Source organism: Aulostomus chinensis, chromosome 3, assembly GCF_037954235.1.
Source record: "Aulostomus chinensis isolate RoL2024-O1b breed Wild chromosome 3, RoL_Achi_v1.0, whole genome shotgun sequence".
Classification (NCBI taxonomy): Eukaryota; Metazoa; Chordata; class Actinopteri; order Syngnathiformes; family Aulostomidae; genus Aulostomus; species Aulostomus chinensis.
Window position 1 is genome coordinate 20,650,863 of NC_141322.1, and position 24,708 is coordinate 20,675,570.

At 40.4% G+C, this 24,708-nt stretch overlaps 1 protein-coding gene across 2 annotated transcripts; it reads left to right on the plus strand.

Annotated features, from left to right (window-relative positions):
- LOC147268168 (sodium- and chloride-dependent GABA transporter 2-like) lies at positions 1 to 22,736 on the plus strand. Of its 2 annotated transcripts, XM_086199492.1 has the most exons (15): positions 1 to 300; positions 628 to 812; positions 1,570 to 1,704; positions 9,151 to 9,291; positions 9,832 to 9,919; positions 11,864 to 11,996; positions 14,047 to 14,181; positions 14,358 to 14,461; positions 14,751 to 14,875; positions 15,809 to 15,921; positions 16,008 to 16,145; positions 16,331 to 16,433; positions 17,874 to 17,974; positions 18,191 to 18,361; positions 20,252 to 22,736. In XM_086199492.1, exons 1-15 carry the CDS (start codon positions 293 to 295, stop codon positions 20,399 to 20,401), a joined length of 1,830 nt encoding a protein of 609 aa, XP_086055618.1. In that variant the 5' UTR covers positions 1 to 292; the 3' UTR covers positions 20,402 to 22,736. The 2 variants fall into 2 exon arrangements, with proteins under 2 accessions (XP_086055618.1, XP_086055619.1); XM_086199493.1 differs by lacking the exon at positions 1 to 300 and having other exon boundaries at positions 620 to 812.
- Positions 22,737 to 24,708: the final 1,972 nt, after the last annotated feature.

Genomic DNA, 24,708 nt, shown 5'->3' on the forward strand with positions numbered 1-24,708 from the left:
TGTCTCAAGCTGCTTCTGTCTCAGTGGAAAAATACAGAAAGGGAGTGGTATACCTTCGACCTTTGTCAGAGCCAAACTTCTTTTTTTTTTTCAAGTGAGACCGCATGGTGTGCAGACCAATCTGACAATAATTAGGTTACAGAGGAGCCAAAGGAAACCATAGCTACTTTGTTTCTCACTCTGGCTCTGCTCATGACATGTTGTTGTAGAGATCCTGCAGTGTACCCAGCCGAGAGGAATACTGATCAGTTTGTTGTTGCTGCAAGCAACTCCTGGGGGAGGGGGATCTGTGATGGAGGGGTAAGTAGTCACTGAGTTTTTGTGTTTTATACCACATTGTTAAATGCTTTTCCTTATTTCTGAATTCTAATGAGTGCAGTTTTCTGATAAACTGGTGAAAACTTTCCATTCCTGATAATCCTACAAGCTTAAGTTCAACAGATAAATTAACAAAGCTTATGCTGAGTGCCAAATCATAATCAGCTGAATAGTTTTGTCTTACTACATGCAGCAGAGCTATAAATATTTGACAGTCCTTGTTTTGTATTTTGAGGAAGAGGAAAGACATTTCAGGTTATATTTCATTGTGTTTGTAATTTATCTGCTGTTGCTTTTGACCATGTCAAGGGAATTACTTAAAGGAAACAGCCTTGAGGTGCCTAGCCAAGACAACACACTTATCAAGAAAACTCAGCTGTTGGATCGTGGCCAGTGGGCAAATAAATTGGAGTTCCTGCTGGCTGTAGCGGGAACCCTGGTTGGTCTGGGAAATCTCTGGAGGTTCCCCTATTTGTGCTACAAAAATGGGGGAGGTAAGCTGCAATCCCGCACAAGACAGATCATCTTTTATGCTTTTATAGTTCCTGCTTGCTGCAAAAAGTCAAACCACAGAAGTTACTTAAAAATTAATATCAATGAATATGGGACCATCTGTCTGTCCATCCATCCATCCATTTTCTACCACTTATCCTGTTAAGGGTTGCGGTGGGGGGGGGGGGTGGGGGGGGCTGGAGCCTATCCTAGCAGCCTTCAGGTGAGAGGGGGGTTCACCCTGGACAGGTCACTAGTCCATCGCAGGGCCAACACATAGAGACAGACAACCATTCACACTCACAGCCACACCTACGGTCAATTTAGAGTGTCAATCAGCCTCGTCCTCTCTTGATGTCTTTGGACTGGGGGAGGAAGCCAGAGTCCCCGTGCCCGAGCCGGGGCTCGAACCCGGAACCTTCTTGCTGTGAGGCGACAGTGCTAACCCCTGCAACACCATGCCACCCCAAACGTGGGACCAAAATTTAAAAAAACAAAAGGAAACTTGAACTTATGTGTGTGGTATTAATAGAATTAAAGTGAGGAAGTTAGAAATGAACAAAGCTGCTCTTTGGTTTTATGTGATCTGACATGTTTTTTCTTGGGCATTTACTGAAATTAAAGGGAAAAAGGAAGTCATTTAGTCATCAACCCTAGACAATATTCAGAAATGTCTGTTTTTGATACGCTGGAAGAAAACACACCCCTTTAATTACACGGTACTTTGGTATGTATGTCACATTCTTCATTTTCCTCCAGGGGCATTCTTGGTTCCATATGTCCTGTTTCTTCTGGTTTGTGGTATTCCAATGTTCCTCCTGGAGACGGCCATGGGGCAGTTTACATCTCAAGGATGCATTACATGCTGGAGGCACTTCTGCCCCTTGTTTGAAGGTTAGTGTTGAAGGTAGAGCTCATATATCAGTCAGATGAGTTTAACGGAGCTATTGGTCTTCATCAGATTTACCTCTATCGACTCATAGTGTGATGGCGTGAAAACTTTTCAGCCACATATAAACATGAGACAACACTGACAATACAGATGACACCGGACAGCCACAGAGCTGACGCTCATTCTGATTAAACTTTGGTCGATCTTTAATTAAAATTTCTCCCCTAATTTGAACAAAGCTAAAGTGGCCAAGAGGTGTAAAACACAATATTTCACTTAAAAAAAACAAAACCCCAAAACATTTCACACCGCATAATGACATAGTGTTTTATTTCTAAAATGTCATATTTTGTGAAAGTGTGATTTGTTCTTGAGGGCCGTAACGCTGCGAAAGTTGGTTGCTCATGTTGTTTTAATTTTATTTTTTTGTAACAATTAAAAGAAAGTACAATGACAAACTTTTACATGACATAGATTAACTTATTATTCACCTCTGCAGCCCATGACTCCACTGCACTGCTGCAACACTTGTTTACTCACATTGTTTATTGTTGACATTGTGTATTTACTGCACATGAAGATATGTGTGCGTGTGTGTGCGTGTGTTTTTAGATAAGAGATGTTTTAAGTAGAAAAATGACCCAGCTGAGCATAATAGTGGGGTGCTGATCACCGGAAGTTGACTTCAAAGTAGATAAAAGTTTTCCAACCTCTACCTCCATACGCATTCATCATTTTAGTGTGACGACCTCAAGGCTGGATACAGCATCTCATTCGCTGTATCGGCCCCACTCAAGTCACATATCTGACAATGGCTAAGTAGAGGACCTTTGTAGATTGAAATGTTTGAAAAACGCAAACTTTGAGCTACATCATGAGAAACAACTCTGTCTAAATATCTAACTGAGGGGTAACTGGTAAAAAAAACATACCGCCTCTTAGACGATATGACATCAGATCAGGAGCACTGAATCAGGTCCATAATCGAGCTGATGGTTCCTCAACCTGAAATTGCACCAAATTTCATTAAAAAAAATCCATGCTGTACTTTATAAGTTTTCCTGCTAATACGTAAACTATAGACCTCTTTGGTGGAGGTAATACAAACACTCCATGGTATAATCTTTATTCAGTCCATATAGTGGAGAATAAAATATGTTACCTTGTCTTGGTGATCTGAAATGATTTATTTTTAAGAGGAAATATAACATGAAATATTTCCATCAGGTGGGTATCCTTCAACCTGCATAAGGATGATTAAAACTCGTATAGGCGCGCGAAGCAACCATACTGCAGTTTTCAAGTGTAGTTCTAACTGGGGGAAGTAAAGCTGACTAGAGGTTCTCTTTCATAGACCATGAGAGTTTGTTCCTAACATTATTTTGGCTATAAAACAAGCAGTGGTGAGTGGGCTCCCAATATTAGGGTGACCAGATCTCAACAAACCAAATTAAAAAAGAAACATGTCTCCACTGACTTTAGTGCTTAAAATCTCTATACTTTGCTTCATACTACGCAATCTCTATACATTACTCTGAGTGCTTCTCAATAAATTGCTGTTAAAAGTGCAGTGGTGAACAATCAGGTTGCTGGTGGGAGTTTTAAGCCATCGCAGGCAACACATAAATAAACACAGCAGTGTGGTAACACAGTAGAAATGAGAAGCACTCACTGTGAGTCACATCCCCCCTCGGGATGTTATCTGACACTGGCTACACCCACAGATATATTGTTTCCCACATTTTGTGGGTTTTTTTCTACCATGTTCCACCAAATCTTGCTGGCAGTTTTCACCATGGCTTAGTAATGTTGTTGGAGGCCAGGCGTTTGCAGGTTACACTTTTGCACATCAGGGACTGGAGCTGTCAATCAAACTGCCAATCCCACCCTATGTGAGTGATGCGGTTTGATAGTATAAAATGACTAACTGTGTCTTAGATCCTCAAAAAAGTAAAAACGCATCATCCTAACAATGACTGAACTGAAGAAATGTATTCTTGAAAAACGACCATATACAAGTTGGAGAATTAAGGTGAAAAGGAGCTGCTCATTGCTACCCCATGTTTCTGAAAAACAATAGTGAAAAAAATTTTTTTAGAATCAAATTAGACAGTTTCAAACAGTGTATCTGAAGGACTTCCAACGTAATTGTGTTTTGACAGTACATATTCCAGGGCCCTGATACTTTCGACGTGTATGGTTGTATACATAGTGTTGTAGAGGGAGAGGTTATACACGCATCACGGAGGTGCAAGGCCATCAGATTCTCTCGTAGAAATGTTGGATAGACTAGAATGAAGGACTGTATGGGGTCTCTTCATTTGCCCCTGGTGCATCGGTCAGGACACAATAACAGGAAGTGTTGAATTCAGCGATTTACGTAACAGCTGTGACACAGGTGAAGTACAGTTGTGAGTGGGAATGTGGATGTATACAAGCACTGGGTTCAAATACAGATGTGGTTGTGTGTGGTTACTCAACACTACGCATACTGGCACTGCAGTGCTGCACAACGAAGATGGCGACAGCGTCAAGTATTAAGGTGGAAATATGATTGCAACTGAAAACAATCGTAATTAACTTAAAGCATCGGGAGCCTTTCTAACAAGAAATATTGGAATAATTCATCCATCCATCCATTTTCTACCTCTTATCCTGTTAAGGGTCGCAGGGGGGCTGGAGCCTATCCCAGCTGCCTCCGGGAGAGAGGGGGGGGTTCACCCTGGGCGGGTCACCAGTCCATCAAAGGACCAACATATATAGACAGATAACCATTCACACTCACAGTCACACCTACGGTCAATTTAGAGTATCAATCAGCCTCGTCCCCTCTTGATGTCTTTGGACTGTGGGAGGAAGCTGGAGTACCAGAGAGAACCCACACAGGAACAGGGAGAACATGCAGACTCCACACAGATAGATCCCAGATTCCTTCTCTGCCCTTTAGCTCCTTACGTTTCTGTGCTTTGCCCTCTGGCTGATACAGTAACACTCAATAAACCATGCACATTTTATATATATATATATATATATATATATATATATATATAAATAAATGGAATGCAACCTTCCCCAATTCCCACAACTAAATATCACTGGCAATTAAGTTTTGAACATCTTGTCAGCTTATACGATACCTGATACATCTTCCTGCCATGCTAAAATCTGACCATGTACAAAAAACAGGTTGCTGAACTGAAATTCTCATCACAACAAATGCAAAAGATGGCAGTTTGGCTGCACTATTTCTGTAGGGAGTAGTAGGAACCTTCCCGCCCACTTGACAGAGTGTTGGTATGGCACGAGAGAGTTATGAAAACAAATATTGCATGCCGAGCACACTAATGGAGCAAATAACAGTAATTGTGTCCCCTAGGTGACAGAACACACGTATGTTTCATTGCTTCCCATGAAGACGACACTGTGTAATTTTGATGTATATCAAATGATGTTACATCAGGCTTACTTCCTGTAACCACTAGGTGGTGCTATAACTAATCTGCTCACACAACTTCCTTGGCCAATGCTATACCCCTCCATCATGTTCGCTCATACTTCCTTGTGTCGGTCTGCTGACAGGCACACCAACACTGAAACACCAGTGAAGGTGACAAGCCAAGATTAGCAGAACTAACAACAGTATTTGCATTGTTTCTTTCCACCTCAAGGGCACTCAAAGGCGTTTTATAATGTCCCTTCATTTACCTTTTCTCTCTCTCTGTCACACACACACATTTGTGCAGCTAAACCCTGACCCTAACCAACTGATGCCTAACCCTAACTTCCCCCAACCTCATTTCACACCTTCATATTAACCTTAACCAGGGTCTCCAATATGTAAGCCCCCAAACACACTCACTGCTTGATTTACAACCATGAATAGCATGTTGATTGATTTTCAATGCACATCATTATGATTTTATAAAATCAGCAAAGAAATGGTTTTGTCAGTTGTCGATAGCTCCTGCTGACATAAAAACAAGAAACCCTTGATGCCTAGGAAAAAAAACAACAACACTTATAGGCACCACTGTTTAAAGCTTCAAACCTGTGAAACCTGAGAGACTGAGCTCACTGTGTGCTTTCACAGGAAAGTTTTTGAAATACTGTAATTATTGATGCTCCACTGAGCTCTGCTGCTTCAGTTTTACAGTCCTGGTACTGTAATGGACAAGCTGGCTCATTGTCACCCTGTCACGGCTTGCTGGGAGACTCCAGTACAGCAGAGCCATTGTTGATGCTATTAGTTTAATCTGTGCTTTTCCTATTATGACAAGTAAAAAAAAAAACAACAAAAAACATGGGCACAAAGGATGAAACAAATAGTAATCAGTCATAGTTGTTTGTTTTAATGCAGGCCAAATGAATTTGCCATAATAAAACATTAAGCTAGAAAAATGATAAAGGTTAAGGCGAGTGCAGATGAAAGTGAGATGAGGAAACACTGGAGATCAAAGTTCAGAGCAGTGCAGAATGCAAGGGCAAGGATGGAAAAGTGCAATTCCAAGGGGCAAATTCATAAAATAATAATTATTTATTATTATTTATATAAATATTATTATTATTCAGTTGATACAAAGTTTTACCTAACAGTTTCATTACTTAGTTAAGTCGTTAGCTAGTGAGCTAATGACTGGAAAAGGAAGTTGACTCCCACTTTAAACAAACTTCAGGAGCTTTCTTTTTATAATACAAAATCATCTAAGACCTTTCTCAAAAAACAAACGAACAAAACAGAAACTCTGTTTCATGTGAACCTCTACACTTGATTGTTTTCATGACCTATTACTTTCAGGTTGCACCAGCAGATTTCTAAAGGCTCTCTAGCTAATCCCAAGTAATGCTGTGCTGATGAGAAAATAGATCATAATTATCCCTTTTGGGGTTGATTGCTCTGGTTCCAGACTATATGATACATTTCAAAATCCTTCTCTTCACCTTCTTCAAGCCCTTAAAAGTCAACTCACCTCAAAGAGCTCATAGTAGATTCCTACCCCATTACAGCACTGCACTTCTTTGCGGTTCCTCTACAACAGTTGACCGGGAGGTTGACCTAGAGCTATCACACTCCTCTTCTGTGAAAACGTGCATATTACTAACTCTGCATCTTCTCTCTGTCCACTAGTAGTGGGCTTTCGCTTTTCTCTTTTCGCCTCTCCTTCTGTCGCCTTCTGCAGGTATTTCTGTCTCTGGATGTGTGATTGCAGCCACCTTCTGCCGCCATGATCCTGTTCAACAGCTACTGCAACAACTATTGCTACTCTTCTCAATGTCCCCCCCATCTCTTACTCCGTCTCTGTTCACCCAACTGGTTGAGACCGATAGCTACCCACCCCGTCTATTCTGCTCAAGGTTCCTACCTGCTAAGAGAGTTTTTTTTTTTTTTTTTTATCTTGCCACTTGTGGTAATTGCTTGCTTTTTCGTGTGTTGTAAATTTCTAAAGAGTAGAGTTCACTGAGAAAACAACTGGTTAATATAAATTAAAATTTTTATTAAAAGTTGATATTGATGTAATCTATATGAGCATAAGTTAAAATTTCCATCACCCCCCAAAAAATCCCCTTTAACTCAGTGATGTGGTAAAACCATTTAAGCAAGAGGGGGCTGAACTATACTAAGCTACACCTCAGCAAATTCCACCCTTGTTGGTTTGGATGGTAAAACAACACAGGGTTTGGACTAGTGTCACCTTTTGGAGAAACAGAACATGACATCACACTACACAGCCAAGCACATTACCTGGAGATCAGCCCATCGCAGTACAAAGCCAGCCAGTCTTGATCCTCACTGAGGGCCACTTTGTTATGGGAGAACCTACCTGACTATAGACTTAACTCAGCAGCTCCCAAAACCACAGGGACGCACAGAGTGAGGAGCTCGGACATCAAGAGGAAGCCTGAAGCAGAAACACTGCCATTTCACGTCAAGAGGAGTCAGCTGATGTGGTTTGGGCATCTGATTAGGATGCCTCCCGGGTGCCTCCTTTTTTGAGGTATTCCGACACATCTAACTGATAGGAAGCCTCGTGGCTGACCAAAAATACACTGGAGGGATTGCATCACCTGTTTTAAAACACAGAAAACAAGCCGTTCTTCACAGTTGAACTGCATGCCTCCATGAGGCAGCTGTCACACTTGTTCTCTTTTCTCAAAGAATTCCCTCTCAGATATCTGCAAGATCCTGACCTTTTATCTGTTACCAGTCAGTGAAACACCTGCAACAACAGAGGCACAGCAGGAGAGGATTCAGCATATCCAGCAAACCTTTCAGCTCCAAACAACACTGTGAGAAAGTCTTATCGGCTTTGAATCAAAATACCGTAGTCAAGTCAACTTTATCTGTAAAGCTCCAAATTATAACAAAAGTTAAGTCATGACTGTTTACAAGTAGACTAGGTCTAACACCACAGTCCTTCAAATGATTTACACTCAACAATTCTCTATGAGCAAGCAAATCTTGCGAAAGCGGCGAGGAAAGCCTTCCTTTGTACAGGCAGGAACGTGGAGCAGCTCCAGGCTCAGTGGGAACAGCCATCTGCTTTGATGAGCTGGGGGAAAATACAGCAGGAAAACTGAGGCTGAGACAAAGATGCATAAGAGAAAGAGACAGATACAGAATGAGAGACGACAGATAGATAGGATGAGAACAACACAGAAGGAGAAAGACAGAGGGACTCCACCTGTGTCCTGCGCACACACCAACTATAACCTGCCACCATTTTCTATACTGCTTATCCATTAAGGGTCAGGTGTCACACCTGCAGTCAATTTAGAGTAACAATTAACCTAACTTGCCTGTCTTTGGACTGTGGGAGGAAGCTGGAGTACCCGGAGAGAACCCACGCAGGCACAGGGAGAACAAGCAGACTCCACACAGAAAGATTCCATGCCCAAGCTGGGGCTCGAACCCAGAACCCTCTTGCTGTGAGATGGCAGTGCTGACCACTGCACCACCGTGCCACCAGTCCTCTTCGCTGATGTTGTCTAACAAAAAAATGACCAACCCAGTAACCAACCAACCATTCAACCAAGGATATAAGTTGGCAACCAAGGGTTCAACTCCCAAGATCAAGGAACATGCAATCCTCTCCATCATTTTTTTTCCTTTTCCTGAGCCTTTGAAATATGAGGAGCTTAACTGATAGCAGTTCCATAACATTATGATCACAGTAGGAAACAAACCTTTAATCTGTCTAAGTACTCTTCTCTGACTCAATAGATCCGAGCCGTTTAAAATACTCTTTGACTATCAAATTCCTTAATATAAATGTGGTGGGAACAAAGTCGATAAACTCTTTTTCTCTATATTTGATTAAAAAGCATCTGGCCATGGTAGGGATCTTGTGCCCATGCACTCAATCCAAACAAAGGCAATATCCTCTGGTGATAGATACTTAAATACAGCGGTCTAATTATGCATATTGACCACGCCTTGTCTGTCTCTCCAGGGATCGGTTATGCTACGCAGGTAGTGATTGCGTATGCAGCGGTGTCATACATCGTTATTCAGGCTTGGGCTTTCTTCTACCTCTTCTCATCATTCAGTGCTGAGGTTCCATGGGCCAGCTGCAAGAACCCTTGGAACACAGGTAGGCATGCAGACGGGCGGAAGAAAAAGCTATGTGAAGAACTGACAGACGTGTGTGGTCTCATTTGTATGCATTCCTGAGTAGCAGTAACAGAAACGCAGAGGAAATAGAAAATATCAGAATTTCTAGATAATTGCAGGTTTTTATTTTTGATTGATTAATCTCTGCTGGTTGCACAACTGTTCTGTAGGAGGTACACACACATGCATACACAGGAGACTGCTACCCTAGTTTCCTAAACTGATTGACAAAACCAAAACATTTCAGCAGTTTGGCGCCGTGCCTGTGGGTTATGTGGTTCACCAGTGTTTTCACTATGGTCAGCTAACTATTCTAATCATATCCCTTAAGAATTTGATGCATCTTAGGAACACTAAGAAAAGCATAATCCCTAAAATCTCAAACAATACAAAATAGTTGAAGTGTATGTTGTTGTTGATGTGTTTGTTTCCTATTCGCTACATCAATTACTCTTATTGTGTTTTTCTTAGACGATTGCTTTGTATATCAAATGTGAATCTCACTGTGTTTTTTTCATAGAATATTGCGTTGAATTTGATAAAGCAAATGTGTCATCCAATTGGACTGCTGTTGCAAATGCAACAACGCCTGCTACAGAATTCTGGGAGTAAGTGAAATTTACATATCGCATTGTTAGGGTGCTGAACACTAAAAGTGCGTTGGCACCTTGCTGCTTTTTAGTGTGTTTCTCTTCTTTGTGTACGACATCCAGGACAATTTGGGGTATTTTGTTATTCACTGAAGTCAGTCCAAGAATTTTAGGAACATGTTTTTGGGTTCTGTGTTTTTTTTAATTTACAGCTCTGGGAAATGAGTGCCTTGTTTTCTCAGTTGCTTAATTCTACCCTGTTTTGGGTAAATGGACTGCAACCCCATCTTGCACCTCTAAGCCTTAACTATGTTAAGCCTAGGCAGCTTTCTTTTTCATTCTGCAATCCCAAACAAATGTTTTCTATCAATTCAGTGGAGTCAGAGTCTCTTGTCTCTCGCAAGTGATTGTGAGGTGTCTCACAGTTGAATAATTGTCTTATTCAGGAGAAACTAGTCGTAGAAGTTAAGCGGTTACCATCACCATGGCAGCCTCTTATGTCAACTTCAGTGATGGGCGAGTCAGCCCTGTGTTATTAACAGTTTCAAGATTCCATGTGAATGTATGAATTGGTGGGAAGAGTTGAATATTCTCCCCACAGCATTCAGACCAAATAGTTTAAGCTTTATTCAGTGTAATGAACTTAGATCTTTGAATAAAACAGCTCCACTTTGTCTCCCTGCTGCTCTAACTACATAGAGAATGTTAAAATCAGGTGACACCGGCTGGAGCAGCTGCCCTGTTGGTTTCATTTGTACTGAGTTTGATTTTGAGTAGAATAACTCATCAGTAATGATTTGTCTGCTAGGGATCGTATATTCAACAAAACCAAATGTGTCGTGTCACTTTCAGGTTGCCAGATCTATGCAAATACATCAACATGCAAACTGAGATGGACACACCCTGTCATCTGTTTCTAATCTGGAGGGAATGCTAGCATAAGTAGCAGGACTCTTGAGTCATCATATTGCATGTTGTGACAACCTTAAAGAGAAGCTTTTAATAGTATTACAAATAATGCAAGAAATGTGTATTCTTTTACTGATCACCGCATTTTGCGTTTCATAATTTTATCCATTCACACATTTTTTGACATGAATTTCATAATCTTATGTCGATTTTTTTTTGACTGGAACCGAAACAAAGCCATTAAATCATCAAATAATTTACCGCTTCATTTGAATGATCCTCCTTCCTGTCTGCACTTTTCCCACCAGAATACAAGACATGAAAATAGCACAGAAAAGGGCAAAGTGGATTTGAGGGTCAGAAAATAGCAAACTTTATGGATCACTGCTCGTGCTGAAAATAGGACTCAACTGTCGCTGAAACAAAATAAGCCTGGCGAATATAATCTGGCCCATTTTAACCAATAATTTTCCATGCTATTTTGAGTTTTCCACCAAAACTAACATTTTTCTCGTTCTTTTTATATAGCTCTAAAGATCCAATCTTCAGTACGATCTTTGTGATGCTTCTATTTTAGCCTGTTACCATAGCCGTGAGCATTTAACCAAAAAGCCATAAATTGGACTGAGTTCCACATTGTTTCATGCTCAACATTTCTTAGATAATGTGCATTAGACTTTCAAGATTTTTCTTCCGATTTCTGAAGCTGTCCATGGCTGAAGACTACTGTATGAGGAAAAATCAGTCAGCCAATTCTACTTTTGCTGAGGTGAAAATCAGACAGTGTACGTTGATTTGCACTAACCAGATAGAACACAATGAGACAAACGGTGCCTTCACGTGGTCGAAGTGAATCATTTCTTTTTCCAGATATAAAGGTCAGAAAAGATGTATAAATGACTGCGGTTCATTGTAGCACCAACAGCATGCCATTATGTGTCACATTGATCACACTATTCACTGTAATAATAACCTTCTTTATTGGTTCACGATTATTGAAAAATGTCCTCAGTACTATCCCTGTTCCTGCAAAATGCTCTCTTGTCTTTTCAGGAGACGAGTTCTGGGTATATCAAAGGGGATAGAGGAGATTGGTAGCCTGAGGTGGGAGTTGGCCTTGTGTCTTTTACTTGCTTGGATCTTGTGCTACTTCTGTGTTTGGAAAGGAGTCCGATCCACTGGAAAGGTAAAAGATGGCATTGAGTTTTTAAATGTAGATGCAATACAATTTCCAAATTGAACTCTTTCATAGCAAAATAATCCTTTGTGACTTACTTTGATGAACCACAGAAACTTGTTTCGCTTGCAGCGGTACGAGGTTTTCCCTGCTGCTACATTCTTTTTTTTTTGCGTTCTAAAATAATGAACAATGATCCAAGAGTGCCGCATTATGGGTGAAACCATGAAACAGTGCAAGGAGCGCCACGTGTACCATATAGCACGATACCAGCAATAACTGTTAACCAGTTTAACTTGTGCTTTTGTCTGCGTTGCATCCCTCAGTCTGTTTGTATGATCAAAGTTCGCTATGATGGTGAACTTCTCACCAGTTATCTGCGGAGAGGTGACTAAGATTTATGGGGGTCAGGGCTGTTGACTCTCAGTGTTAAATTCATTACATCTTTTTAGCCATCCATGACTATCAACCCACCCAATATAGGGAGCTGATTTTCAACCACTGGCAGAGCCTTGCTGGGTTGATACATTTGACAGCAATGACTTAGTGTGGATAGAGATTATGGGCGGGACATATCATCCCTCTGAGGACAACAGAGGACTTTGTTGCCCACTTACAGAATTGCATGGCGCAGCTTGCTAGCAGGGAGTTCGATCCTTTTTGTGGGCGATTACAGCTTCCAGTTGTAGGTTTGCATCAGTCCAGACCTGGAAAGGTGACGAGGGGATCCTGAGGGGCTGTCAGCAGGAGCCAGAAAGCAGTAGGGTGTGACATGGTAATTCGGCATGAACAGCACGGATAGTCTTATCATGTGTCTGCATAACATGTCCAGTTGCATTAGACTAATGCCATTGTGGAATTTTCCTGATATTGAAATGGACATCTGTTGCAAAGTTTGCCTGTTCCATGCTTTGGAATGGTGTACCAGTATATGTTTTGACCTCCAGTGGAATTTCTAACATGGAAAATGTTATGCTAAGTGTAGGATTTGTACCCCTCGCTGAAGTGCGCTTTAGAATCTCTACGTCTGGATAGCTCAGACATGTGGAGTGGTTCTTGAATGTTACTGGACTAAACGCAACTAAGTATGCAGCCAGTTTTAAAGGTTTGTCCCCGTGAGAGACTTTCTCTCCCCTGGCGGCCTTTTTGCACATTTGTTATGACGCTGATCTTTCAAGAATGGGGAGAAACCATTTTTGTGCCTTGTACCAGTAGAACAGTGGTGTTCCCTGTCACTCTGCTTATTAGTCATTGACCCACATGAGTCTCCTTTGATTGGTCGACTTACATCACAGAGAGGGGGGTCAGCTTCTGTTGCATCTTGAATTTCAGTCTTTATTGCCTGGAGGGCAGCATTTGCAGTAACAAAGTGCCTATCCCAGCAGCCTTCTGGCGAGAGGTGGGGTTCACCCTGGCTAGACGGTTGTTGCCATTTTCCTTGACGGCATTTTTTGAAAACTGCTGATGGATAGACATATTGTTTGTCACCATCACGTTACTCACCTGACATATTTAGAGTGTTCCCCATTTTTATTGTATTTTTTTTTATCATGGCTTCCTCTTTCAACATTCCTCCTGAGATCTATTAACATGCCCTCTTCCTCTTTTCTGTGCAGTTTGTCAGATTGAGCAGCATTAACACAATTTAGTGAGCTTTTAGATGGTCTAGTTGCATTCGATTTGATGCAAATGATTTGCCCATGAACATAAACACAGAAGAATATTTGCTTAAAAATTAAATCACACTAAAAAGTGAATTGTGGTTGTGAATTTTTTTCACTTACTCACACAGCCATAGGTCTACTAAATAGTCCCTGCCAACTACCATGACATTACCAGCACAATCATGCAACAGGAGCACAACACACACACACACACACACACACACACACACACACACACACACACACACACACAAAAACTCCTGTAAACATCTGTTTTCAGCATCCTTTGTCTTGAATACAGTCATATTTTACTTTGTCGTCCTTTATAACTTCATTTGTCTTTGTGAATTAAAAGCACCTCTCAAGTATTAATCCTCCTTTGTCTCATGTGACAGGTAGTTTACTTTACAGCCACTTTCCCCTATGTGATGCTGGTGGTTCTGTTGGCTCGTGGTCTCACTTTACCAGGAGCCATAGATGGCTTAGTTTTCTACCTATATCCTGACCCCACAAGGTTGGTGGACCCTCAAGTAAGTAATAAATCCAAAATTCAACTTAAATACTGAAAAGAGCTGCCAGCTCTGTCGCCTCCCACAAGAAGCCCGAATAGTGTAGACTACTTTAGTTTTATCCACTAATACTTACATGGACTTATGTAGAGGAGAGGTCGCTTACATTTTTTCGTCTTTCTTTCGTGTTTCCTCAGGTTTGGATGGATGCAGGTGCACAAGTTCTTTTCTCTTTTGGAATTTGCCAGGGGAGTTTGACAGCTCTGGGTAGTTACAATCAGTATAACAATAACTGTTACAAGTAAGTTGCTTTTTTTTCAGGCTGCGTACTGGTTTATTATGAATGTGTCATTAGAACATGCAGAGTTTCATAGTTGAGATTTATTATCCAGTGGTTGGAATGAAATGGGAACAAGAGTTTAGTTGATTCAATCCAGCATGACTGAAAAAAAGCTGGCCTGTTAATCAAAATGATCCATTTTTTAATTTATATTTAAATTTTACATTAATTTGTTAATTTAAAAAAAAATCCACATTTTATTATTAAAATCATTCATTTGCTAAATACTGATTTTTTTTTTCTTCCCCAGGGACACATTTGTTCTGTGTTTGGTGAACGGCGGGTCAAGCTTTGTAGCGGGCTTCGCTATCTTTTCAGTTTTAGGATTTATGTCCTATGAACAAGGATTGCCGATATCTGAAGTGGCTGCTTCTGGTGAGAACTCTGCTTGATACACAGTCCACGCTCAGGGATCATTGCATTGAATACATGTCTCTGTTTATGTAAAGAGCTCCCACCAGGAAGGCTTGTTAAGACTTTGGCTGTTCGGATTTGTGCTGAAAATGGGTTCGATAAAAAAATTTTAAAAAAAGAAAAGAAAAATGTTAAAAAATGTTAAAAAAATTTAAAACAAAACTTTAATTAATAAAGTCTCACATTTATCTAAAGTATTACGCAAGAAACATTGGCCATGACTAATTTACTACAGTAATATCTGCTAAACCGCCCACACTGTATTTTATGAGCACTGAAAATGGATAGCATTTCAATTTTAGCATTGCATTTTCTCTACTATGACTTTACTGATTAATTAATGACCAAGTTTTTGTTTGTATGACCCACTCTAAATTTTCAAAGGATTACACATAGAAACCGTCTTCAGTTCATTTGGCAATACTAGACATGGTAATTTGGGAGATATCTTGGTTATTTCTCAGTTGTCTCGGTTACATCGAGATTCGTTTCCAATTTTGTGATGATGTATTTTTATGCATATTTATCAGCGTGCTGATTAGCCTTCTTAGTATTGGCGATCAGATCATTAATCAGCCATAATTGTTCAAATTGGAAAGTCAAGTCACATAGCGACATTAATTGAAGTTTTACAAAAGCAACGTTTCTTCCGCCTGTTGGTCGCTATTAATGGTCCTGAAAATCCAGACATATATGACGATATGGGTCATGCTGCCTCTGTCTTTGGCCTTCAATTGTTTTCAAGTCAGGATTCCATATGTGTTGTTGTCTTTTTGTATAATGTCTCTGGCTAAACTTATCAAGGACATGTTATCATACATTTTGCAAGCAGCAGAAAGTAAAATCTGAACTCTGTTATATGGATTACATGGCTGAATATGAGTGTAATTTCAGGTCCCGGCCTGGCATTTATCGCCTATCCACGAGCAGTGGCAATGATGCCTTTACCTCAGTTATGGGCCATATGCTTCTTCATCATGGTCATTCTGTTGGGTGCTGATACGCAGGTGAGAGACAGCTATCAGCTGTGGGTGTATTTGTGTTTTTTGTTAATTGACGTGTGTGTGTTTGATCAGTGATGTGTCTTTGGCAGTTTGTGAGTTTGGAGTGCCTGATGACCTCCGTGACAGACATGTTCCCCACTGTCTTTCGAAGAGCTTATCGACGAGAACTGCTGCTTCTTTGTCTCTGTTCCGTTTGTTTCTTTCTTGGACTCCTCCTTGTCACTGAGGTGAGTGAAAGCTACTTGCTTCACGTTTTAGATCTGCTCAATAAGATGACACGTTATCCTCTGAAATGGTTAAATAGACACAGAATGACTTCTAACCAAAGTTGTTACCTTACAAATGTTGTCATCTAATTAATCTTCATCTCGTTTGTTGAGCAGTAACCATCAGTCCTGAAATCTTCCTGCAGGGGGGCTTGTATTTCCTTCAGCTTTTTGACCATTATGTGTGTAGCGGCAACAATCTTCTCCTCCTTTCAGTGTGTCAGTCCATTGCAATCGGATGGATATACGGTGAGTAGTTGTGGTCGTCCGTTTTAGTGCATCAGGCAAACATGCTTTAATTTCACTGTTTTTTACTTCTTTTTTTGTAAATGTAACATTTTTTTTGTCTTGGTTTAAACGCATAAAAGCTCATTCTCTCAACAGCAAAACATGTTTATGAGAAAAGTGGATGCAGAAACATGGGGGGGCATGCAGCAAATGTAATTCATCGTATAAAAACTGTGGGTGAAAGTGCACATTCAGGTTGCGCCTCCTAAAAGCAGGAGAAGATACGGTTTTGATGTATGTACAAGAGAAACGCCACAGGGGAGCAATATTCCGAGCGAGAAAAAAATTTATAAACTTCCTGGTCTGAACATAGTGCAGTCCATTGACAGTCTTAATGTCGCTCAGCTTCATTAATATCCAGGAACACTCGCTGAGAACCTACAACACATGTATAAACACTAAAGACTATAAGTTTGTACAGTCTTTTAAGGGTGTAAAAAACATCAATACCACAGTATAAAACTAAAAATACCTGTCTTTTGGAGTAGTGGCCCCAGCAGTCCAGCCAAGAACAGCAGTGTGGGTTTGTATCCCCTGTCTGCAGCTCTGTGTGGCCCTCTGATGGACAACACTGAACTGCAACACTCTTCTTCACTCTCTTTTCTGTCTTGTGACTGAATATGAATGTGTCAACCTTGATGTCTCAGTTAAATCATTCATCTCATAAGGCCGAAAGATGTTTTCGAAGCACAATAAATCTCCCGCTGAGCTGTTTTATCCTGTGACAGGCAATGATTCTGTGGTGGGATGGCAAACAAACCCTCTTTTACGTCTGGATAGAGAAGTAAATATTCCTTAAATTTTGCAGGAAAAAAAAATGCATCTTACAATAGATTTCTAATTGAGTTTAAACGTGCCACTGTCTTGCTCTTAACTCACTGAAATAGATGTCGAGGCCCTTTACATAGTTTACATTCCTGCGTCTGTGCCAGTCCAGCATGGCATGCCCTTCTCCCTGGTATCGCACTCCCGGGGTACTTTGTTAGTTGAAGGATGTTTTTTTTTTCTTCTCCTGAAAGGGTTTGTTTGATGTCATTTTCACCACATGAATGAATACAAAAGGTCTAAGACAACTTTGGTGGTTCTGTTTTCAAAATGCACTTTTCATACTGCCCCTTTGTTAACGCGAGGTTAAAATGTGGTATTTTAGCGTCGTTAAAGGGGACAGCAACACGTCTGGTCAAATTCTGCTTGTGAATAGAAAATCTAGGTTCTGTAACTCCACTTTGAAGAGCTGTGGTGGCTTTACCAATGTAAGCCAGACCACTTGGACCCTGAAGCATTGTCATGACACTTCTGGCATTACATGACGTTACACCCTTGACACTCGTAAGATTTCCCTGAACGAGGATGAACAAAATTTCAAGTTAAAAAACTATTTGCTCTCCGTGTAACAAACAGGTGCAGATCACCTCTATGATAACATTGAGGACATGATTGGTTATCGTCCGTGGCCTCTGATGAAGATTTGCTGGCGTTACATTACCCCTTCTGTTTGTCTGGTAAGTAAAATAATGTTTTAAACCAAACAAAAAGTTGTATTTATTTGATACTGAAATGAGAGCACAAGGGAATCAACATATTTTGTCATTGACCAGATTTATCTGCAACTGATTGACAGAGAAATGCAATAAACACAACTGCAGTACAGTGAGGTTGTAGTCGACATCCCTGGGCTGATAATTTGATGTTCTGACAGCTCTTTGTTTCTCTCCCAGGGTACTTTTATCTTTTCCGTGGTGAGATACAAGCCGCTTAAATTCAACAAAACCTACGTGTACCCAACCTGGGCCTACGCTTTAGGCTGGTGTCTGGGACTCTTCTGTGTTCTGCTGGTGCCCCTTTGGATCATCTTTAAAGTTACACAAATGAAAGGGACAATATGGCAGGTACGTTCTCAGGAAAAGATCAAGGAATATTATCAAAACCTGATTTAAGTCTAATTATTTGGTCATTGTGATGTTGTTTGGGGCGGTGTGGCCAGGACGAACCCCGGAATAACAGCGCCGAGCTACAGACACTTGAGGAATCCTTAAGGTCCTTAAGGAGATGGACCTCCTTCCCTGTGGCCTGACATGAACTTTCTCAGCATTATATACATTGTTTCAAAGCAGATCATGAGGCTGCACACATCCAGTAATTAGATGCACCTTGTAGATAATTCTTAGTGTGGATAATCCCTTAAGTAGGATGAGAAACCACTTATTTCATTGTAGCCCCAGGAGAATCTCTCGTCTTTACGGAATTCTGTTTGTACTTGAATATTTAAGGCCCAAAGTAATATTCAGCAAAGTAATTAGCACAGGCAATATATTATCACGTCTTAGTAATCTTACAACAGTAATGCCCAGGAGCTTTAAAAATCCCGAGCAAGCTCAGGCAAAAAAACCAAAACAAAACAAAACAAAAAAACGGCAGGGTATCCTGGAGATAGAAATTGTAGTATTTCAGTGGAACAGTCACTTGTGTATCTGTTTTGTTGATTTCAATAATGTTCGGACTTTGGCAGTGCTCATTCATCATGAAAATATACAGAAGATTTCGAAGTTGTAGCGTGGAACATTTGTTCTGGCAGTGAGATCTATTTGCAAAAAAACTGCTGATGCAGTTGTCATAGACTCCGCCCTTCAGCGGGCACTGTTCCAGATGTAAAACAGTGGGGAAAAAAATTGTAAAAACATGGAAGGAGGTTCACACAATCCCAGGCAAAAAGGCTCATTTCACTCTCACAATTTGATGGATTTTGTGTGCCAACATTTGGAAAGCCCAGAGGAGCTGCTATCAAGTGTAAATGCCCCGGTGGTTTGGTTGAGTAAGGAAGCGTTGACGCTCGAATCCTGTTCTAACCATCGACTGTGCTGTGATGTCCTGTCCCTCAACATCGAGCACCGCTCTGATGAAACCAAGAGTCCAAGTTGAGTAACACTGATGAAACACAAACCGCATCGATATGTAAGGATGAGTTATCGGAACGAGCACATCTGCTGGCATAATGCTTAATATAGTCAATCATTAACCCTAATGTACAACCTTGATTTAATGGTTGAGAAAAAGACAACCCATCTATTTAGTGCACAAATGAAGATTAACAGCAACAGCTCGTCTGTCTTTATTGTGAAAAATCACGTCGACGCCTTCTGTTGTGCAGCAAGCACCAGAGGTCCAGCAATCTTCTCAGAAAAACCTGACACTCTGTGAAGCCCTTGAGTCAAGACAGACGTGTGTGTGTGTGTGTGTGTGTGTGTGTGCGCGCGCGCGCGTGTGTGCGCGTGGAGGCGCAGCTGCACATGCCTCAACCACGGTACTCAATTTGACACTAATGACCCTCAAAACATGATAGAATAGAGGAGAGAGTCTGACTGTTACCTCGGGCTCATTAGTGGTAACATAGCTTTTTACTTGGAGTAAATGTGTGGTATTTGTGCATTTAGAGCTGATTAAGATGTAAAAGAAAAGAGGATTTTATTTTATTGTATTTACAGTCATCTAATTCATGAGTAAATTACCATTTTACTTTCTGCACTGCATATTGGTATGAAAACAAAACTTGACCTCATGAACCTGTCACCTGTCAATCGAAATCTTTGCCTTTCAAAGTGCCTTTTCTCGGTAGATGACTTTGTTTTGTGAACACACTTTGCAAAAGAGAGGAGTCCTGAGGGAGCTTTTATTTTGGACCTAAACCGTATCGTTTATTCCCTTCCTTGTGTTCCTGCCATTGCTAAAGCTTCCGCAGGGCACGTTGTTCTTGTCTAATGAAAACCGATTTGTCTCAACAGAATTTTTGTCAGCTTTGCCGACCTGAAAACAAGACGCACAACGCAGTAAAGCAACCTGAGCAATACCCTTTGAACCCCGACAACTCTCTCAATCAGGCTGCCAACGAATTCAAAGGAAGCGGTGGAGTTGAGATGGAGATGCAAGTGTGAGACACTGAACGTTGTTAAGAAAGCATTTAAATGTGGTGTGGTTACAGTTTTAAAGGAACATGCCAAATTTTGGATGAAAATAAGATTTATTGCTCATCATTTCCAGTGTCAGACAAGCGGATTGATACCCCCATCCCCTCTTTTGTGTACGTTAAGGAGCTGAAATCCACCGGATGGCTAACTTCTAGTTAGCTTAGCTGCAATGAACGCTACATTTGGAACAAGGGGGCACATGGTCTCCAAAGTCAAATACACGTTTCTTCAAAGCAGTTCAATAGAGCTAAGGTTGTCCTTTACATTCGCTGTGGAAAAACTCACAAGAAAATTACAAACTTTCATCCGTTTTTTGGGGGGTTTTTCCACAGCGAACGTTCACACCCTACTTCTATTAATGCGGATAAAACATTTTAGATTGAAGTGTTTTTTCAGGGACTTTTGAGACTTTGAGATTTACTCTACTCAGCCTCACTGTGAGTGTCCAATGCTGCTAAACTGAACTGCAGTCTGACGGTCGACGAGGGACTGCAGAGAAGGCTGCCTCCTCGTCTGGCACTGTAAATGAAGAAGCAAATTTCCCAAATAGTTAGTGCGTTCCTTTAAACTCTGGTTTTACAAGCTACGGATTTTGTTTTTTGAAATTATGATCAGCAATAGATTGTCAAGGCTTCTTCCTCTACAAAACATCCAAAAAAAACCATCAGGTCTACAGCCTGCATGACAGATTTTTGTGCCACTATCAAAGACCTCTGTCCTGACCTGTAATGCTTTGGGAGAAATACAGTATTGGTGTACAGCAGGAGAACGTCAAGTGAGGTTCCCTTCCTCAGATGATGCGTGGTGAAAATCTACCTACATAGAGGATCATAAACTGCCAACCACCCCCCACCACCACCACCACCACACACACACACACACACACACACACAAACACTCACACCCACATCGCCACTTCCAAAAGGAGTGGCAGCTGACGCACAATTTATAATGTTGCCTTCATTTGTCGATGAAACCTAAAAATATACGTCTATTTCATGGTTTTATTATCTGACTTCATACTATACTTACTTTTTTATATGTCTTTACCTACAAATATGTCGCTATATTTATATGTTCAAATACTTCAAGTGGCTATAAGACAATGGGTACCATAATTGTGTGTCCTACAACAGACAACATGTGGCTATCTGGTGGTTGATAACTCACAACAATAATCGTGCATTGAAATGCTTCAATTATTCCACACATGCAGTATAACATATAAGAAATGATCAGAGTTTAGGTTTCTGCTTAATACAACAGAATTATCACGAGAAATGCAGTCGTTTTTTTTTCTTTTTTAAACTCGACGTGGCACATAAGCATCATGATATGACTGCTTTATAACGTCCGAAACAGCTGAAACACTGTGAACACAGAGTAACAACGTGAAACTATCGTCCAAGGTTTCACCAGATTAAGTCACTTTCTGCACAGGAAATGTTAGGGGAGCGCTTGAATTTAAGTTTAGGAAATGGTGAAGACAGTAAATGAATGTTTTAACAGATGTTTTCAAGAAATGTTTGTGAGAGCAAATTATTTATTTACTTTGCACCATCACAGTGGATTCAGACTTTGGAGCCACGATGTAGTTTGTTCATTTTTATTGAAAAATGCACAAAAACTGATTCCTAGTGGAGAAAATAAAGGTCACACCTATGTTTTATCGTGTTAATCATCATCAAGTCTAGGATATTCAAGCTGTTATTTTAACTGAAGCACAAATAATTCCTGTAACTGTAATGATAATTAATTTTACAATGACTACATGCGGTACTGCAACTTCCAAGCTGGATTCATAGTGAGTTTGGTATTTTTGAGTGCTCCAGTGGAACAAATCATATATCTAGAACGCAAGAAATCTGACGGGAAAATGACCTCCTACTAAAGAATCTCCAAAAATGGTCACAAACAAGAAACTGGTTACGTTCATCTCTGTCTCAGAAGGTCAAGAATAGATGAGCTATCGATCCATTCAGTTAAACAGCAATACAAACATTTAACTGGAATTCATCTCGCCTGTTACTGAGTAATACTGCAACATGACTGGGTCAATGCTGGAGTATGTCCTTATCTTCCAGGAGTATCTTTGACAACCAATGTTATTCCTGTTGTGATTTAGCACCAGTGTTTAATTTGTTACTTTTTGTTTGTTTGTTTGGTGCATTCCAATCACACATTAACATCAGGTTACTTCAAACTTTGTTGCAGAAGTAAAAAAAAAAAAAATTCTGTCCAATCATATACATGCTATCAGACACCAATAAATTCTATTTCACATTGTGCCTCATTTAAATTCCTTTTGCATTGTACATCTGCATCTCCTGTCTTGAGGGTGGCCCACCCCTTTTCCACCAAGTTGAATAACACGAGCTATGTTGTATATGTACACAGTAATACAAAGTGAAAGGGAATGGAAATTAAAGTTGAGTATCCTTCTTGGATGTCAGTACCTATCAGGTTAATTCTAAGTCAGAGCGTAAAATCAAATTCATCATCATCATCATCATCATCATCATCATCATCATCACCGTAGGAAGCATTAATCTTGTCAGCCTCATCAACTTTCTGTACCTCCAAAAGAGAAAGACAATGAATCGTGAATTGAAGGAGAGAATATCATTGAATTGGTGCAGGTCCCTTGCAGCTGGTGCCCTGAATGACAAGTTTATTATTTGGCCTGTAGGTGGCACCAGAGTAAACGTCACAATTCAACACAAGCAACCAAAAGGTTTTCAGGTCATCCTTGAGTTCCAGTGAATGTTTGAACTCAGAAAGCAGCCACAGGTTTAGAAATGTGTGTGTGTGTGTGTGTGTGTGTGTGTGTGTGTGTGTGTGTGTGTGTGTGTGTGTGTGTATATATATATATATATATATATAATGTGCAAATGAGCAGATTAGTAATAGCACCACCTAGTGGTTACAGGAAGTAAGCCTGATGTAACATCATTTGATATACATCAAAATTACACAGTGTCGTCTTCATGGGAAGCAATGAAACATACGTGTGTTCTGTCACCTAGGGGACACAATTACTGTTATTTGCTCCATTAGTGTGCTCGGCATGCAATATTTGTTTTCATAACTCTCTCGTGCCATACCAACACTCTGTCAAGTGGGCGGGAAGGTTCCTACTATTTCCTACAGAAATAGTGCAGCCAAACTGCCATCTTTTGCATTTGTTGTGATGAGAATTTCAGTTCAGCAACCTGTTTTTTGTACATGGTCAGATTTTAGCATGGCAGGAAGATGATATAAGATGATATATATACATATATACATATATTTATATTTATATATATATATGTATGTATATGTATATATATCATCTTATATATATATATATTTCTCTCCCACCTTGTCTCCGTCCCTCTCTTTCCTTCTGTATATCTGTCTTCCTCCTTTCTCTCTCTCTTTGTCTCCGTCCCTCTCTTTCCTTCTGTATATCTGTCTTCCTCCTTTCTCTCTCTCTCTCTCTCTCTCTCTCTCTCTCTCTCTCTCTCTCTCTCTCTCTCTCTCTCTCTCTCTCTCTCTCTCTCTCTATATATATATATATATATGGGCTGCACAGTGGTGCAGTGGTCAGCACTGTGGCCTCACAGCAAGAAGGTTCCGGGTTCGAGTCCTGAGATCTTTCTGTGTGGAGTCTCCATGTTCTCCCTGTTCCTGTGTGGGTTCTCTCTGGTACTCCAGCTTCCTCCCACAGTCCAAAGACATCAAGAGGGGACGAGGCTGATTGATACTCTAAATTGACCGTAGGTATGAATGTGAGTGTGAATGGTTGTCTGTCTCTATGTTGACCCTGCGATGGACTGGCGACCTGTCCAGGGTGAACCCCGCCTCTCGCCCGTTGACGCTGGGATAGGCTCCAGCCCCCCCGCGACCCTTAATGTGTAGGAATAAGCGGAAGATGACTATGGATGGATGGATGGATATATATATATATATATATATATATATATATATATATATATATATATATATATATATATATATAAAACTTTGAGACTGGCTCTCTTGCAAATCAAAAACTTTCTGATTTTTAATTCCAATTGTTTGAAATTATTTGTAATACATTTTATGTATTTTTTGCAAAGACTTTTTTTTTGCCATCTATTTGCTTTTATTAATGCACACTAATCCTGTTTCACAATAAAGATGGCTTTAAGCAGCCTTATTTTGGGGTATCTGCTTTGAGATGGGATCTAAATTGTTTATGACACTTTTAAAAACGATGAGTCTCCATCATCACTCTCAATGAGCATGAGGTC

Excerpts from the sequence above, each read along its gene's own strand:
- LOC147268168 (XM_086199492.1), top strand. Across the intron at positions 813-1,569 it reads GTGCTACAAAAATGGGGGAG|GGGCATTCTTGGTTCCATAT; the intron begins GTAAGCTGCAAT and ends ATTTTCCTCCAG. Across the intron at positions 17,975-18,190 it reads TTACCCCTTCTGTTTGTCTG|GGTACTTTTATCTTTTCCGT; the intron begins GTAAGTAAAATA and ends TTTCTCTCCCAG.